This window comes from Mauremys mutica, chromosome 10, assembly GCF_020497125.1.
Source record: "Mauremys mutica isolate MM-2020 ecotype Southern chromosome 10, ASM2049712v1, whole genome shotgun sequence".
Classification (NCBI taxonomy): Eukaryota; Metazoa; Chordata; order Testudines; family Geoemydidae; genus Mauremys; species Mauremys mutica.
Genome location: NC_059081.1, coordinates 17910120 through 17929671, shown reverse-complemented (window position 1 = coordinate 17929671; position 19552 = coordinate 17910120). Strand labels below are relative to the sequence as shown.

The window sequence follows — 19552 nt, the reverse complement described above, 5'->3', positions numbered from 1 at the left end:
TCTAATTTTTGCACTATTCTGTATATTTTAGTATTGTTTATAAACTTCATAAAACAGTCTCAACACACACTGCTCTTAACTCCTAAGCAATACTTAAAACTCTGAGGCCTTCTGATAGCACTACATGGCGGCACACAGATATATCACTGGAAAACAAAAGTCTATATAAAATTAGATTTATAGTTCTGATTTTTTTTCCTCAGAAGCACTTACACTATTTTATAATAAGCATCATTTTCTGCACTCTTAATCTCACCTAATAGGATCTTCACAGGCACCAAATGGTAATTTCCCAAATTCCAGGCCTCCAACTTCTCCTCCAATTAGTGCATCTATATCTGAAGATGATCAACACATTTTCCGAAATATAAATATGGTGATAGTTTGCTAGAGTAATAAATAGCACACTACCAAACATAAAACTTACATGGCACATGATCTTTCTGTTGGAACAAGTTGTTAAAATTTAGATAATATAAAATATACATTACTAACAACTGACACACTGTCTTGGCAAACAATATACTCCACATGCTAAAAGTTATTTTAAGGCAATTGAAGAGGAAAAGTTACTTTTATTATTTATATTTTTAAGTTATTTCTTCTTCATTAGAATAACAATGTGCTTACATGATTTCTCTATTTAAATACAGATGTAAACCAAACTAAAAGATAAACGTTACCACCAAATATTTTGTATTTAATTATGCATTTCTTAGACATCTTAGGTCACGCATACCATTCCCTTCTACACATACTACAAATGCAAAACATGTCAAATATATGATCCCTACTGAACTAAAAAAGATCTCCTGAAGTAACCAGGAAGTAGTGTTGGGCATTTGACCAGTCCGAAAATAACTGGTCAACTGACTGGTCAAATATGATCAAGAATGGTCAAATATTTTAAAGCAATAGTAATAACAGTAACAAAAGATACAAAGAAAGAGTAAGACTTCATGGTCTCCAACAGGCTTAGCCTTAGATAGATATTTATGCCTAATTATAAAAAACAACTTACTTAACTGAGGTATTTTAACTCAAAAATATGGAACAATGAAATTAAGTTAAAAAAAATAGAAGAATGGAACCATGATTTAATCAAAAAGGTAGGCCATCACCAACATCTTGGCATTCTTACTTTAATATCTGACAATGTTTGACCACAGACAAATAGGCAATTGTGACCCTAAGAGCATCCCTATGCCAGAAGGCAAGGGGTTTCCCAAGTATCTAGCAGTGAGTTTCAGCTGGCCTGACCAGCTCAGTGTACGCCAACTCACTATTGTTATAATCTGTATCTAAAAGGTGTCATGTAAAATGTCCTTGGAAAACTAAACTCACTGACCATTAATATTCTTGCATGATGTATGTACGGTCAAACTATAAAGGATTATACAGTTGTGCTGGAATTATGACTAAAATGTATTTAAACTAGGCATGTCAGGGTGAGTTGATAGTTGATAAAGATTTTTTCCAGAGTAAGGAATGCAGTTCCACCTGCTTGAATGTGTCTGCCGAGTAAATTGAGCAAGGTTTAACCAAAGTCAGTGACAAGCACATTTGCATGCCTGGCAAACAAACCCATCAGAAGAGCAAGTGGGGAAAATGTGATCACTTAATCTCAATGGTGGGTGGAGACTGGACCCCCAGGAAGCCTTACCGCCTCTTGAAGCTGGTGTAGTGAGGAGGCATGGCCTCCCTCAGAGAGTGACAAGGAGGGACCACCACATGCCCCCTGGTGGGCTGAACCAGGAGAACCATATCTGCCCCGCCGGAAGCAGCAGGACAGGACAGACAGGGGAAGTACAAAAGGTGGGCCCCACAGCTCAATTGCTGCTGGAGCCTGCAGAGGAGCTGCCGGGGCTGCCATCTGAGCTCCCAGGATCGCTGGCCAACCAAGCTCCCTGAGACAAAAGATGCAGGTACACCCCAGGGGGAGAGTAGGAAGCAGCTCTGGGAAACCAGGCAACAGTCTGATTGGCAGCTAGCCTGATACAAGGTCAGCATGTTGCGGCCAGACCCCCGCTGACCCAGTGGCGGACCACTGCACTACTGTTAGGGCACTGGGTTGTGATGCAGTGTATTTGGGCAGGCGCCTGGGGTGGCAGTACTCCCGCTCCTTAGGCCAGAAACCTTCACTCCTCAGGCATCCTAACCTGAGCCTCTAGACTATACTGGTGCCCACTCTTACCTAAGGCTTCTAAACTGCTTAACTGCTCTGCCCTGATTGCAGGCCAGAACCTAACTGTCTGCTGCCCTGCCCTGAGACTCAGACTGCCTTACTGTTCTGCCAGGCCAGAGGACCAGAGCACTAGGTGTAGCTAATTCCCCCCTTTGAGCTCAACTTTACAGATACACAACAGTAAGGAGGCATGGCCTCCCTTAGAGACAGACAGGGAGGAACGGCCACATAGCCTACACCGGTCAATGAACTTGGAGAGATGTACTTTTCAAAGGTAGCCTGGACTATAAAGAGAGGGGCAGAGAACCCCCAAGTGATCCTTCACATAAGGAAACAAGGAAAACCAGCACCTTGGACTCTGTGGGGATTCTGACTAAGAGCTAATCAGCTATTGTTGAAACATTGTTTAAGATTTGTTTCTTCACCAAAGACTGCAGCTTGTTAAGTTAGGTCTTAGCCATTAGCATATTTTTACTTTTGTGTAACCCCTTCTATTTTTATCCTTTATACTTGAACTCACTTAAAACCTACACTTTTAGATAAAAAGTAAAACTAGTTTAATTAAAACCAATCCAGTGCTTTGATTGAATTTAAATGATTGTTAACTCCAGTCAAGATAACAAGATGCAGCACACTTAATATCTTCTGTGAATGTACAGTAATAGGGGTTGTGCAGAGAGATCTGTAAGGAACTTGAGGGCTGGAGTTTACTGATTGTTACCTGCTAGGCCAGGTTTGGGCTGGGAGGGTCTACACTGCAATTAAAAACCTGTGGCTGGCCTGCGTCAGCTGACTCAGGCTAATGGGCTGTTTAATTGTGGTGCAGACATTCGGGCGTGGGCTAGACTCTAGCCGCTAGAGCACAGGCTCCAAGACACAATGGGAGGTCTACACCACAATTAAACAGCCCCTTAGCCTGAGCCCAAGTCAATTGACATGAGCCAGCTGCAGGTTTTTAACTGCAGTGTAGACATACCAGGAGAATCCTGAGAACTCACACACATTTTCTTTACATTAATTGTTTTCTATAAATTAATTTAAAATTTCCCTGAAGACACTATGCACATGAATCTCCTACCTGGTGGTTGTTGGGGCCAGAAATATTGTTGCCAGTCTTGAAGAACATACGTTAGTCGAATAGCTATGCTAACTGGAGGCAGTGGAGTTAAAGGACATCCCTAAAAAATAAATGTAAAGAAACACTACAAATGAATTAAAGTAAATCAACTAGAGTTACAATAATACTCTTTACACTTCACTTATTTGAAACTAAAGTACTGAGTTTAAAAAAAAGTGAAGAAAGGGTTTTCAACATTATGTGAGATATTGTTGTTTCAGTACAATCTCTTCTAAAGTTTCAACCCCAAGCAGGCTACTGTCCACTTCAGTCACTTGGCTTTAAAAAAATAACTGGTCTAATTTTAAACACAAGTTTTCCCTATAATATATAAAAATATACCGTACAGTATTAAAATAGGCCAGATAGTATAAATTCACAAATAAAAATGAATCAAATTAGATTACTTTTAAAACATGGGCCAAATCATGTTTCTTGTACTCAGGTCAGCAATCCTACTGACTTCACTGAGACTCACTGCCTGAATAACATCAAAAGAATATGGTTCGACAGCTAAACTGACATCAATAATGTGGGTGCATAAAGAAGTAGAACATTATTTCAAATCCACACAAGAATGGGGACTAAACTAGAATAAGGTTGGTAATAGGATAAATTACTCTTAATCTTTTGGCACTAGATCAAATCCAACACAAAGATAATGACGAAAATCATTACTGTCTGACTGGTGCTTGATGGCCCATGTGAAATGAACTGGTCTCAGTCCAGATCCTTGTGAACTGATGTATCCAAGTGCAAAGAAAGTCTGAAAAGTTTCTTAACGAGTTAAAAGAAGAATAGATATGTTCCCATTCCTACCATAGTCAAAAAGATCTACGTAATTTCTATCAAACTTTCAAGGAAAATTTCTAATAGAAACTAACTCTCATTATCTCACTATGAGGAGAGATGGGGGAAAGAAAGGTACTAAAAAAAATCCCATCAAGATGTGTCTACCTTACTACAGTAAGCATGTGACCTTATTCTGTCACGGTGCCCTTTATCTCTCCTCTCCCGCAAGCTCTCCCTCACAAATGGAGTGTCAAATTTAGAGCATAATTTCTTGAAGGCAGGGACCACATATTTGGGAAGTACTTAGTAAATTTTCAGCACTCTTTTTTTCTTAGAGTTTTGTGTCACTCAGGAGGCTACAGAATTGGCATAGTATTTTTAGAAAGTAAAGAATTGATGAAAAAATTATTCAGAACAGTACTCACACATTAGCAATTTAGTATGACTGTTCTTTATTTTTAAAAGGTCAGTAGAGCTTTTAATTAAACTAAAAGGAAAATAGGCAGACAAATGCCAATTAAAGCATAGGCCCTTTTTCTTCCCCTTTAATGATTTAAGTTTTTTAAAAATTGCTGATTTAAAAGAAATAGCCTACACTTCACTTGGTTAAACGGCATGATTTCTAGTACACACATACTTACTATCTTGGATTTGAAGATGTCCAATAGACCTGATAAATGAGTATACTGATTTGGCACTTTACGAAGATGAACCATTTCAAAGTCAGTTCGAACTCCAGGGCCCTGACATTCTCCAACATACATTCTTCGCCACTTATGATGTATTTGCACAAACAATGGTACCTGACTGCAAAATATTGAAGCAGTAGATTAAAAAATGTTCACTGTTCTAACATCCTCAGAAGTATTTAACAGTATGTATTTCAAAGCAATTTCAGACAATTCTACACAGAGATATAAAGAAAACCACCACCATGTACTGGTACTTGGGTTTAAATTAAAAATGGTTAAGCTAAAAAATAGAGGTCATAAAATACAACTTTCACTAACAAAGTTAATTGGAATGTACAACAAACTGTAGTAATGTCATCAAATCTTCAATGTCATAAGTAACATTTTACCAAGCATTTTGTCTTAAATTCTGATTTGGGGAGATTTAATAAAGGGTAAGAATATTTTCCAGGAGCTTTAGAAGATTTATGCCATCAGATTTGTGAACAAACTAATTTATAATTATATAAACTAATTTTTTATTAAATTTATATCAAATACTGAGAAAATTCAGTTTCATTAATTACTTGGATAATAAAGTGGAGAGTATACTTATGTAATCTGAAGATGACAAAAGCTGAGATTGGTTGCAAGTAATTTGGAAGACAGGATTAGAATTCAAAATGACCTTGACACATTGGAGAATTGGTCTGACATCAACGAGATTAAATTAAATAAAGTACTAGGCTTAGGAAGGAAAAATCAAATTTACACAAATACAAAAAGGGAAATAACTGCCTAGGCAGTAGTACTGCAGAAGAGGATCTGGGGGTTATAGTGAATCATAAACAAAGAGCAAACAATATGATATGTTACAAAAAGGCTAACATCAATCTAGGATGTATTAACAGGAGTGCCATATCGGGGACATGGGACGTAACTGTCCCAACTGTACTCAGCACTGGTGAGGCCACTGTTGAAATATAGTGTCTAGTTTTGGGTGTCAGACATTAAAAAAGATGGGGATGAACTGGAGAGAATTTGGAGGACAGCCAGAAAAATAAGAGGTTTAGAAAACCTGGCCTGTGAGGAAAGGTTATAAAAAAAATTGGCATATTTAGTCATGAGAAAAAAGCGACAGAAGGAGAACCTGACAACAGTCTTCAAATATGTTGATGGCTGTTAAAAAGAGGACAGTGATCAATTGTTGTCTGTGTGCACTGAACAAAGGACAAGAGCTTAATCTATAGCAAGGGATATTTAGGTTAGATATTAGGAAAAAGCCTTCTAAGGATAAGGATAGTTACATACTAGAATAGATTACCCAGGGAGGTTCTGGAATCCCTATCACTGGAAGTTTTTAAGAACAGGTTGGACAAACGCCTGTCAGGAATGGTGTAGGTATACCCTGGTCCTGCCTCAGCATACACAGGTGGACTAGATGACCTTTCAAGGTCCCTCCCAGCCCTACATTTCTATAATTCTATGAAAATCATGTCTTGTAGACCAATTAATTACTCTTATGGTTTTTATATTTTAAAACAAGAAAAAGTCTATGGAACAGAAGTCATACATATGGTTCAGTGCATTAAAATGTTAATTATCTTTGAAAGAATCCTTTGCTATTAAGGTTAGGCCACGTTCCCACTGAAAGACAATTTTTTGTGTTTCTTTCTGTGGCAATGTCAGACAGTAACAACATATAGTGTAGACTATCAATTTAATATTTTTCCTTACTATGAAGCATCTTCCAAATTATATTCAAAGTGATATCTGGACATGTAATCATTTAGCACTTCACTTACCAACCAGTGTTCCCCAATGCAATCGAAACTGAACTCAGAAGAAGGTTACATTTGGATTCACTAAGAACTGCATCATTATTTGCTGCTGGAGCAATAACCACAAATTCCCGTAAGCCATACCTAAAAAAAGGTAACATTTGTAGTAAGTTACATGTGACAAATAATTGCATATTCCTGAGTCAGTCCTAGGTAGGCTAGAGTACAGATGTCACCAATTTACTTAACTAGTGCGCATTGTGGTAGTAATATAATGGCAATTAAATATTTAAGTCCATGCTAATTAAGAGGCCTGAAAAAAAGCCAAACTATTAAAGTGCATTTTGGATTTTCAATTCATTTTTCAAATATTTTAAAAGTTACACATTAAAACTTCTTCTTTATATAACCACTTTTACAATTAGTGTACCAGAGCATATTATATGTTATTACTTATATTCTAAATCAGGGGTTCTCAACCTGCTGCCCAATCAGCACAGAGCTGCAGCCCATGTGACATCCTTAGGGCCATACAGGTAGTACTGGATGCGGCCCATAATGGTAGATAGGCAGAGATCGCTGTGCTTTTCATTTATTCCTAGTGTGAACATAAAAGCTTGCATGAGGCTATATTACTTTCTTGTTAGTTTCTTAACCATAATTCTTATGGAGGAGAAATAGAAGATAAATAAACCCAACATTTGTGCAAAGAGCAATTTATTTGACAATAACTTTCTGCTTTCCATTCCTATTCTTTAAGTGATCTGGAATTAAATAAAGCCATTCTCAGGAGTTGCAGGGGGATCGCATGGTTATTTTTTTAGGGGGGGGGTCCACAGTATTGCCACCCTTACTTCTGCACTGCCTTCAGATCTGGGCAGCTGAAGAGCTGCGGCTGTTAGCCAGGCACCCAGCTCAGAAGTCAGCTGTTAGACCATACCATGTCATCCTTCCTTCTGCGCAGCGGCTGGCGGCAGCTCTACCTTCAGAACTGGGCTCCCGGCCAGCAGCTGCCGCTCTCCAGCTACCTATCTCTGAAGGCAGTGCCACTGCCAGCAGCAGTGCAAAAGTAAGGGTAGCAGTACCACAACCCTCCATACAATAACCTTGCAAACCCCCCCAACACACACATACACACACAAACAAACAACTCCTTTATGGGTTAGAACCCCTAAAATTACAATTCCATGAAATTTCAGGCTTTTCATAGCTGAAATCATGAAATTTACAATTTAAAAAAATCTTATGACCATGAAATTGACCAAAATGGACCGTGAATTTGGTAGGGCCTTAATTATGATATATGTTAAAATGTTACCTGTAATATAGAAGAAAACAGAATAAAGAATGTATACATACCATCTCACTAGACAATGGGCTCTAGGAGGAAAATCATTGTTCATGCACAGCAAGTCTTGCATAGATAACGGAAGGGCATCTGTGAAACAATTTGATACAGCTAAACGTCAGTATATTTTTACAGTGTCAAGCAGAAATCTGTAGTGTGAGAAAGGTAAAGAGAAAATGTTCTCTAAAGATGTTCTTGAGGTTCATTACATTAGAACAGAATCTTTGGAACAGAAAACTTTTCTCCAGTAAAATCAATTTTACCTCGATGTTTTTTCACACAGCAGATTTAATTCCTAGTATAGTAATAAAAATTTCATATCCCTATTAAGGCCCTCCAGCTTGCCTTCCTGTTTTTACTGCTTTCATATTTTTCCTCCCTCCTTGAGGCCCTATACTGTAACCATCATATTTCTGGGATCCATCATTCACAGCCAAAGGACCTCCTGCAGGTAGCTGTCCATGCTACGTGATACCTTCAGGTAAAGAGATATTTGCACAAAGTCTATTTATTGCCTTTTGGGTGTCCAAGGCCAGAGGATTGTTGGTTTTTAAGGTTTAATACAATTTGTTCCTTTAAAAATAAAGGAAAGACATAAGAAGACAGAACAGTGGAACCCTAAGTTTCTGAAAGTAGGCAATACTTTGGGCCTCATTAATCAATCTAGTTTAAATAGACCAGCACTAATCACCATAGAATCTAGATGTTGTTACCCCGGCAATGACCATTAAAAATAATGCTCAACTAAAAAAAAAAAATATTCAACTCACTGCATTCAACTCTGCACTGTTACTACTCAATGGTATGTGTTCCTTGTAGCTGTGAGGCAGTTGTCCAAAAAGGACCATATTTTTGGAGTTTAATGTACCCACCCTACACACACACACACCATATAATCATTTGAAAGCTTATTTTATGTACATTTAGATGACATATAATGTGCAGCTGCCAAGTGGTGCCATAAGGCCTATAGGCAAGGTGAAACAATAGTACCAAGAGTGGAAAAGTGTCATTTTTTTGCACAGTTCCAATAACACTGCGGCGTGACTATGACAACAGTATTTACTGTTTGTTAATTTCAACACTTTAATGTGGTGTTTATTGGTCAAAGCTACCAAACAACAGTGTATTAAAAGAAGTTATTAGATTTGCATGGACAAGTATTTTTTCCAGAAATGGTGAAGTTATTTAGTATATAGCAAATATTAACATTTTGTAATATCTTGATATGAAATATTTTCATATCACATTTTTAATTGCCAAAGTATCTCAGAAGTGATAATAGTTTTCTGTATTTTCAACTGAAATTTGCTGACGAGATCAGTCTCACACTGAAGTTTGTGCACCAGCAGATGGCGTGCCCATAGTTTGTGCTGCATTGTGACTAGATATAAATGTAGGTTAATTCCTAAAAGTAAGGCTTCTCCATTTGGAAGCTTTTGTACATACAATGTAGCATCTAGTCTGCCTGGTAGAAGATTGTAAGCAATGTTGTTGTAGCTATGTTGGTCCCAGGATACAAGAAAGACAATGTGAGTGAGATATCATCTTTAATTGGACCAATGCCGCCTTAATTAAAACCGCTATTGTATGTCCACACTAGATCCTTGTGTCGGCAGAGTGCATCCACACTAACAACTCTTGCATCGACACAGAGCAGTTCACTGTGGTAGCTAGCCCACTGTGCAACTGGCTGCAGGGTGCTTTGGGAAGGGTTTGCAATGCCTCATGGGGCAGGTAAAGTGTCATGATGCAGGTTTCTCAATCCCATCATTCCAGGGGCATCCTAGTAGACTGTCAGCCGCTTAAGTGTGGTGGGGGGAGAGGAAAGTGGTGTGTTTGCAGTAAGGGAGAGAGCAGGCTGACCGACCCACCCTGAGGCAGGGAGACACCCTTCCCCCCTCCGTCAGCCCCCGGCTCTGCTCAGCACAGCAGTCTCTCCCGAAGCAGCCCGCTCTGCCTGCCTATGGTTCTGTGATTCCCTCCCAGTTCTCCCACAACCACTTCAGCTGCTGGGAGCAGCATCCTGCCCAGCTCTGTGAACTCTCTGTGCTGAGGAATGTCAAAGCAGCACAGCAGTCATAGACCCACACCCAACCCCCACCAGCAGCAGCCTGCCTGCAGCAGCGACATTGTGTTCCTAGTGCAGGGCAGAACAGGAGCATTCCATGTTAATTATTTGCTCTTTGTTCCCCAAAGGGAGCAGCATGCTCAGCTGTCACATACTTCGGAGAGCTTTGAAAGGGGAGGGGCATATGCCTGCATGGCAGCAGAAATCAAAACAGTGAGTAGAGCAGTCACGGCACCCACTGTGGGATACTGGTGGAAGCCAGTTATGTCGACAAAACAAACAGCAGTGTCTACACTGACGCTTTGTCGCTTTAACTTTGCCGCAAAAAGCTTTATGCTTCTTGTTGAAGTGGTTTTGTTTTATCGGCGAAACAGCAGAGTTTTACCTCCAAAAGTAGCTTTGTGGTGTGTACACCCGTTTTGTCAGCAAAAGGCAGCTTTTGCCAACAAAAGGTTGTAGTGTAGAGAAGATCTTATTCTTCTTTGTCCTATGACTGCAGAGGTGTTAAGTGCCCACTTCATTTTGAATGGTTTCTTGCAACAGGTGTTAACTCTTTATGCTAAACAATCTGTTGTATTTAGCTCTGAGGCTGTTTACCTTTCTCAGACCAGAAGAAGAGCTCTGTGGAGCAAAAAATCTTGTCACTTTCACCAACAGAAGTTGGTCCAAGAAATGTATTAATTCATCCACTTTGCCTCTCTGGTAGAATGTTTTCATGTATAGTTGTCTATGCACGCAGTACCAGCCTCTGAAATATTCTAGAAAGTAGTTTTTCAATTCAGAATTTATACATAGGTAGTGTCAGAGGTGACAATACACAGCTTCATATTGTGAATATGCAAATGCTGTGAGAGAAAGAAGTAGCCTAACAAGAAGTGGTGAAGACAACATCCACAAACAAGTCTTTGCCTCATGCTCTTTGTCCCTTTTCAGTGCAGTTACTGCTCTTGACATGTCATCAGCACTAAGACAATCCCATTTGACCCTGAAACATATCCATGGGTGTTAATCAACATATCCACTGGACTGCATGTAACATCAGATATATCAGTCTCCACTGAAATAGCAGATGTTGGTGAAAAACAAATGAAGAGATTTGTGAGAGGTGTACTTGATTCTAATAGGACAAGTAGCTTCTTCAGCCCCATCAAAAAATCTGTCATCAAAACATTTGCTGACATGGTCAAAACGAACAAATATCTGGCAAGGAATGGACAATCACAGCATATCAGTCCAGAAACTGTCTTTCACGGAGCCCTGTCCTTAACAAGATGCAGAGATGAGGTTCTTAGTCACCCAACAGGACCTGGGCCTATGTCCCTCTTCCATACTGATGGAACAATGAGAAGAACAGACAATGCTGAATTAGGGCACCATCTGGAAGCTCTAGCTGAAAGAATTCATGACCTAAGAGCATGTAACAAAGGGTATGTCTACACTTACAGAGTTTTTGCACTGTAAGTTTCACCAGTGATAGGGAACCGGTGAAAGAAAAGCGCTGGTTTACGTACTCACTTAATTCCTCAGGCGTCAGAGAGTGTTTACACTAGCAGCACTTCCATGAGAGCGGCGCTGTAGGGCAGCTATCCCACAGTGCAGCTCTCTCGATAGGTCTTGTGGGAAGGGTGGAGGGGGTACGCGGAAGGTTTTCTGGGTCCCTGCTCAGTGCGCCTTGCTGCACTGCTTCATGTCCCAGCAGCCCCATTACTTCCTTGTGTCTTTCGTAGCATTTTTTTTTTAAACCCTTGCTGTCTGGCTGCTTTCCCTGCCACATCTACAAGCAAAGGAAAAGGGAGTTTCAAACTTCCCAGAGCCCAGCCAAAATTTCTGCAGCGAAAAACGTGTTAGCACAGCTGTATGACCACAGCGAGAAAGAAAAGGAGATCCACAGAGACCTGAATTGCGTGCACTTCAATCTAGCTATCACAAGTCATTGGCCAAACTTCCACCATGTGAGGATAGTTTTGAAAAGCATTTTGGCAAACAAAGATTTGGATGTCTTCATACACAGGTAAAACAGATATTGGATTACCATTGCAACATGGATGGAAAAATGAACTACTTCCTCTATTCTTCAAGGACCCAACAGCATCTGAGCTTCTACAAGACCTTATTTGTACCTGTACCAGTAGGGGGTCACTGCACAATCAACTGTGTCTGTAGTCAAAACAATCTTCCCTGCACAGAACTGTGTACATGCCAAGACAATTAAGAATTTGGTAACCCATGCACCCTCATGAGAGATCATAATGATGAACAAGATGGTGATAATGTTGACTAGGAATGTCACCAGTGCTATCACATTTCAATATCTGTACAAATTATTAGACTATTACCTTTTAGATTATCATTGTGATGCTTTAAGGTCACAGAGAAATCCATCTTTATGTCTTGAAATAGTAAGAGAGGGTCATTAAACTAACAAACTAATGTAAATATTTCAAAGTGATCATTTTAACGTGTTGATGGTGTCACTGTTTATCCCTTGTTTCTATTGTAATGGCATCACTCGACATCCCAACATCATACCTCATCTCAACCTTCACAGCTGTCAGTCTAGCACATTCACTAGAACTAATGCAACTTTAAATTAAAAGTTTTAAATTAAAAGTTTCTTCTACTGAGAAGGCATAGCTACCAAATATTTTGGAAAAAATATTTCTTGCCTTAATCTGTAAAAGTGTTGAAGCACATCATTAAGGAAATCACAGTAATAGGAGATGTTCCTGCTATGGCAATTCCTAATCATTATTCAAGATATATCAGAAAAGAGCTGGGACAGGGACCGTCCATGGAAGGACATTACCAATCAAACAATGCAAGCATGTACTGGCTATCATCTGAAAAAGAAGAAAAGTCTTCAGGGGCTTTGAGATGATACTTAATATGAGACTGAAAATTTACTTGTTCTTGATCGTTTCAAATTCTGAGGCATGTGTTTTAGAGTTCGTGGGTAAATGGTGAGGAGTTAAATTTACTGGACTCTGATTTTAAGGTTTACATGGAGATGAGAAACCTCTCGCCTCCTTGGAGCTAAGATCAAAGTTTAGAGGACAGTGTTGTTGGAAACACTGTAATTACATACATTCACGTCCTTTTCAAAATAAAATAAACAAACAATGCAGGTTCGTCAGCTTTAATTCTGCTGCAGCATTTGTTAACATGCTAAAGAGAGTAAATGTTATAGTGAACAAAACATACCATTATAAAGCTTTGGTATGTTTGTTAGGCTACAATATGTTCTTTCATCACTACCATAATGTTTCACTAACGCAAAATGCTAACATTCAGTATTTACATTAGATTTTAAAAGAGCCAACCCGACATAAGATTCAGGTTTCCGCCCAGAGATATTAGATGTTCCAAACATCCACAAGTTTTATTAAAAGCTGTTCTTTAAAGCAGATTTCAACGTATGGAATATACTGAAACTGAAGACAACAAAATATGATTTTTGACTCATGTTAACAAGAGGTTTGAACAGAGGATTGGGTAGGTAGGTTTTCCAAATTCTAGCCCCCAACTCCCACACTATGCAACCTTCTGAAAGTAGTTTAGGGACTGATTTTCACAGGTACTAAGCAATCCCAGCTTCAGCTGAAGTCAATGGGAACTCAGGTCCTGTGCCAAAGTTTATCCTTTTGTAATATGGGGTAATACCTGCATCATGGGCTTATTTTGAGATCCTCTGATAAAAGGAATAAGTGTGCAAAGTATTGTTATAAAGGGATGCTGTCATTATAAATAAAACTATTTATATAGTGTCATGCCCAGTATCTAGAGTTAAAGTTAATGCTTTTCCAGCTTCTTTTTAGTTCATGCACATATGCATACATGCTAAGACATCTCTTTTCTGACATCTCTCTTTTTTTTTTTTAAACAATCAAGGTATTGTCTTAATAAGAATCCTGTTAGTCTTATAGTTTGCATGACAATGACAGGAAGGCAGAGTTGTGAAACGATGCAGTGTTCATCTGTCCGGAAACAAATGTAACAAATACAGAGCCATCAATTTATTGGATGTAAGGAGTTGTTCCAAAAAGCTATTTGATTTTTTGCATCTCACTTTTTATTCTGTGCATAATTTCAAGGTTTTTTTTTTCCAGAATAAGGAGGAAATTTGAAGAGAAAAGTGAGTTAGGGTACAACAAAAAAGAACCTTGTCAAGCCTGACAATGTCCATTTAAAATTTATCTGTTTTGTTTAGCTATAATATAACCAGACACACAAGAATGAGTATCTACAGATTACCAAATCTTATTTAAAGATCTTAAACTACCATTTTTTGTATTCAATACTAAAAAAGAAAGTGCATATCTTTTATACCAAGATAACAGCCAGACAGATGAATTTTAAGGACCTTTACATTTATAACCTAACAATAACTCAAATTCTTTGGGGAGAACCAACTAACAATACTACATGGAAACTAGTTTCCAAAATATTTAAACAGACATGCACCTTGTGGTTTGAGAGCATAATCTGCAGACCTTCGAAGTTTCTAGGCAAGTCAAATTAATGTGCTGCAAAATTTCACACTACATTATCATGATACAGTGAAGAATAATTTCTGAATGCCATCTACCCTACACATATTTACCATATAAAAGAACAATCATTTACCTTCTACCAACTCCTCTTTCCCATCTTTGTCACTGGCTTCTTGCACAAGATAATGATGAGTAATGGAGAATCTGAAGTCAGCAAATGAAATTTCATCTGATTTCTCCTCCCATATTCCAGTGGTGTATACACCCTGCATATTGAAAAGGGATAAGATATTATTTGGTCATGGTGATTTAGGTTAACCTTCATCAACAACAATGTTCCCATTTTTTACATCCATGTGTGGAATGAATTTTGTTATGTGCACCAATATGGAGGTGATGTGTGGCAGGGTGGGGCCGAGGGGTTCGCCGTGTGGGAAGAGGCCCAAGGCTGGGCAGAGGGTTGGCGTGTGAGGGGGTAAGGGCTCTGGCCGGTGCTGCTGGCTCTGGGGTGAGGCCAGGAATGAGGGGTTTGGGGTGCAGGCTGCCCCATGACTACAGCAGGGAGAGAGGACTCCCCCCCAAAAGCCCTCTCCCCAGCCACAGCTGCTCTGGGACTGAGGGAAAGGGACCTCTCCCCCGCCTGTGCAGCCCTTGGTTGCCTGATGTATGGCCGCACAGCTTAGAGGGAACTTAGATCAGCAATAAAGTATATTGCAAGTATTACCTACAGAATTAATCTTTCTAGTGTGGACAATAAATATGTATTTTACATAGTATCTTATTTTGTATAGATTAATAAAAAAGGAGTCCCAAAATGCTTTACAAAGTTAACAAAATACTAAAGCAAATCTTGCTATGATCAAGTATGTTCATTTCAAAGGTCTGGTTATTCTAAATAACGTATAGAAATATCTGGCAATTCAAAGGCATTTGTATCTCTCTCCTACAAAAATCACAGATTTCAGAGTGTTCACCAGTGCTGTGCTGAAAGACAAAACAGCTCCTTTAGGAGATTACATCTACTGTATACTGCTTGGTTCCAATATTTGGTGTGAAATACTTTTCTAATATTCATCTTGAATCTGACCTCACTTCTAAGTAATTACACAATTCTATCCTTCAGAGAACAGTAAATAGTTCTGTGTATGAAAAACAAACATCAATCAAGTTTCAGATGAAGAAACATTATATTTTAAATAACGGTCTAACTACTGTATCTGCATAATGCTGACTGTAAATATCAACATGTAACACTGCATATGTATGATTAACAACAATTCTACTTTTCTATGTAGTAATGCTTAAACAAAATTATTTAGAGGATTCCTTGATTTGCACCATCCTCTTTCTTGTTATAGGGCTTCTATCACTAGACTAGTGGACTAGACAACTCAAGAGAAGTTCAACCTTAATGTGTAGGAATATATTAATAGTTAAGATTGAAAGTATTTGATTAGATAACCAAGTTTTAACTCTGAAAACTGTGTCCTGACCACCAAATTTAGTTTCATAAAACTCCCTTTGAATATGTAGCTGTCGGCTCACCCAGTACAGAAGAATTTCTCTGCATTGATATGTAGGATAACTGGGTAGTTTCCTGTCTGGTGTACTGGGCTCAGAGAAGGAAGGCCGCAAAGACTCAGGCTATGTCTACACTAAAGTCTATGTCGGCATAACTTATGTCGCTCAGGGGTGTGAATAAACCACCCGCCTGAATGACACAAGTTACACCAATATAAGCACTCGTGTGCACACTGCTATGTCGACGGAAGACCTTCCCTTACTGACACAGCTTCTGACGTTCACTGAGGTTGTTTTATTATGCAAACGGAAGAGATCTCGGCTGCGCCGCTGTTTTTGTAAACATACCCTAAATAGACATACCCTAAGTATTTTGTAGACATACCCTAAGTTTTGTAGACATACCCTAAGACATACTCTCAGCCACAACTGCATCCTCTGTAATGAAATACTGACAAATACTGACTAGCTCCGAGGAGTCATGAGACACCTTTCTCCATGCATCATAAAATGTTAAGTGCCATGGAGTGGAGAAAAAACAAAGATGCTTGAGAACTGAAATGGGAACCTGGACAACAACTTGCGCTTGAACCCAGGAACAAGAACACTGGAGCACACATAAAGGTCAACTCATTACCAATATAACATTTCCTTGGGAGAAAATTTCTCTCAATCATAACTTTATAATTAATTTTGACCACACAGATTCATTTCTGCAAGTAAAATTCCCATTGAAAACTGTTCTTGCTGTAAGTAACCTCAAACTTTAGTCTGCCAAATACAAGGAAATCTGAAGTGTAAATATGAATGCACACTATATATTATACCATGCCATCTCCAATTATAAAACAGAATTTCATAAACAATTAAACTGACCTTTTCTAGGGGCTTGCCTGAAGAAACCCCAATAAGTTTCCAGTCATTCAAAACTTCTTCAACTTTTGAAATAAATCTAGTGGGGAGAAAAATTGTTAGTATTTCCTAAACATCAGAACTTATCTCACTAAAAATGACTGTACAATACAGTGAAATTCCTGAAAAATTAGCACTGTACAACTCATTAGAAGGGAAAAAATTGTTATCCTAAAATAAGTTTTTATACTATTCTTTTTTTTTCCTATTTCATTTATACTAAGCCTTACTCTCACAGAGTGCCTGATTGTGAGCCTCTTATTTACACTGGTGAGCTGTTACTCACATGAATAGTTCCACTCAGTAGTTCTATTTCAGGGGAAATTACATTTCAGATTTTCATTTCACTGATCACCAGTGTAAAATAAGGGGCTCACAATCTGATCTACAGGATGTAGGCACAAACATTCCATTGAGCAGAGAGGGGGAGGTATACCCACACGTACCCAAATAGTATTGTAAACATTAAATAATTTGTAAACCGAATGATTTTGTCTGTCTCACTGACCAGCTCAGGAATTATACACTTGGAAAGTTAATTTTAAAATAACCTGTTTACTGTACAATACAGTGTTCAGATACTGGATGATGTAAGCAGCAAAAAAGGGCAGCATGGAACAGAGAATGATGGCCAGAGTCTGAGCAGGAAATCTCTGGCAAATATTTCAAAGTTGTAACTAACAAATAAAATACAAAACGCACCATACAGATTTAAAGCTGTAATTTTAGTTTATGATTCTGGTGAGAGTGATAAACCCTTCAAAAGTTATTCTTAGTTTAGAAAGTCATCTGAACTTTCTGGATGAGTTTTAGTAGAAACTGAATTTATGCTTTGTAATTCACAGCAAGCTAACAAACATTTTTCACAATAGACGGTTATGAACACTTTCCCCAGTTGATTTCATTATGCTCAGAAATATCAGAAATCCAAATAATAGAATCATAGAATATTAGGGTTGGAAGAGACCTCAGGAGGTCATCTAGTCCAATCCCCTGCTAAAAGCAGGACCAACACCAACTAAATCATCCCATCCAGGGCTTTGTCAAGCCGGGCCTTAAAAACCTCTAAGGATGGAGATTCCACCACCTCCCAAGTAACCCATTCCAGTGTTTCACCACCTTCCTAGTGAAAGTGTTTCCTAATACCCAACCTAAACCTTCCCCACTCAACTCAATGAGACCGTTGCTTCTTGTTCTGTCATCTGATACCACTGAGAACAGCCAACCTCCATACTCTTTGGAACTCCCCTTCAGACAGTTGAAGGCTGCTAACAAATCTTCTGCAGACTAAATAACCCCAGTTCCCTCAGCCTCTCCTCATAAGTCATGTGCCCCAACCCCTAATAATTTTCATTGCCCTTCACTGGACTCTCTCCAATCTGTCCACATCCCTTCTGTAGGGAAATGACCAAGCCAACCATTGTAAAAGTCAATAAATCGACACTAGCTGCAAACAGTAATGTTCTGTCTCCAACAGCTGAAAACGCATACTTAAAACTAGTTATTAAAAATAATGGGAAGACAGATTCTAGTATGTACTTTTCTCCTTGACAGTCTTCATTCTCTGAAACTTTAGTGTAATCACCAGAAGTCCTCTGAATATTATGATTCAATTATAAATATTCACTTTAAACAAAAAATTCCATATCATGGATTATTCAAATAGCAACCCAAATTTATATTTTAACACACAAGCAGACTATAAAACTTTGAAAGAGGACTATGCTTCTATCATAAAAATTAGAGATGGAAAAGGCCTATAAAATCATGTAGGTAATGTAAGATTGTTCTCTACAATCTATTTTCTGATACTTTACATTAATATGTTCACTTTAAGGAAGCACACACACAGGATGATGGGTCTGATCCTACTTTTATTGACTTAATTGGGAGTGGGATTAGGCATCATGTATGTTTTATTGGCATTTCAACATTCCAAATCAGAATTATTCTTATGGTTGGGATAGCACCTTCTGTCTATCTAATCAACCTTAATTAGAAGAGGTCAATTTTCTTCTGTGCTCATTCCATCTGCATTCAGACAAACTAGCACTTCAATCAACTTCTGAGTTTGTGTCATACACAGAAATCCATTCTGTGCACTGTCTACATCACTATTTTAAATAAGCAAACAAAAAGGTGACTAAATTTCCAACACTCCAAAACAAGATAAATTGTTCCCTGTCAAATATTTAGCCAAGCAAAACTGATAATGGTACAATATTTAACCACACAAGCACATATCTGCACTGAACTGAATACAGGAAATACCATATCGCACATTAAGCAGTGACACAGTGTTCGGAGTGGAGTAATGTCACCAAAATGCAGTCCCTGCTCTGAAGAACTGTCTCTTCATTAGCTTTTCTGAAAGACACCCTACTGTTGGTTCTCCTTCAGCGGTAACAGCAGGGAGAGAAGCACAAAGGGACAAGGCTCCAGGAAGTCACTGGTTGTTTTACCACGGGATCATTTAGACGGAATCGGAACAGGCCTACGCAACAGGACGGTGAAAGTGCTGCCAGCTTCCTACGCCAGCACACTCACAAGTAGATACGCTCCGGGGTTAACAACAGGAGTGGGAAACGTGTCCGAAAAACGCTAGGGCGTGTGGGGCCACACCACAGGAGCCACGACGCTGGGGTCTCAGGGGAAAGAGGCGAT

General features: G+C 38.8%; 1 protein-coding gene across 4 annotated transcripts in view; it reads right to left on the bottom strand.

Moving 5' to 3' along the window:
• Positions 1-19552, bottom strand: part of RAB3GAP1 (RAB3 GTPase activating protein catalytic subunit 1) — a 41687-nt gene that overhangs the window by 21659 nt on the left and 476 nt on the right. For all 4 annotated transcript variants that reach the window (XM_045032183.1, XM_045032184.1, XR_006582616.1 and 1 more), the window contains exons 3-9: positions 16853-16928; positions 14589-14721; positions 7906-7984; positions 6571-6690; positions 4736-4901; positions 3264-3363; positions 257-338 (exon numbers count right to left, since the gene is read on the bottom strand). In XM_045032183.1, coding sequence (XP_044888118.1) covers positions 257-338; positions 3264-3363; positions 4736-4901; positions 6571-6690; positions 7906-7984; positions 14589-14721; positions 16853-16928 — 756 coding nt within the window. The remainder of the gene's footprint in view (positions 1-256; positions 339-3263; positions 3364-4735; positions 4902-6570; positions 6691-7905; positions 7985-14588; positions 14722-16852; positions 16929-19552) is intronic.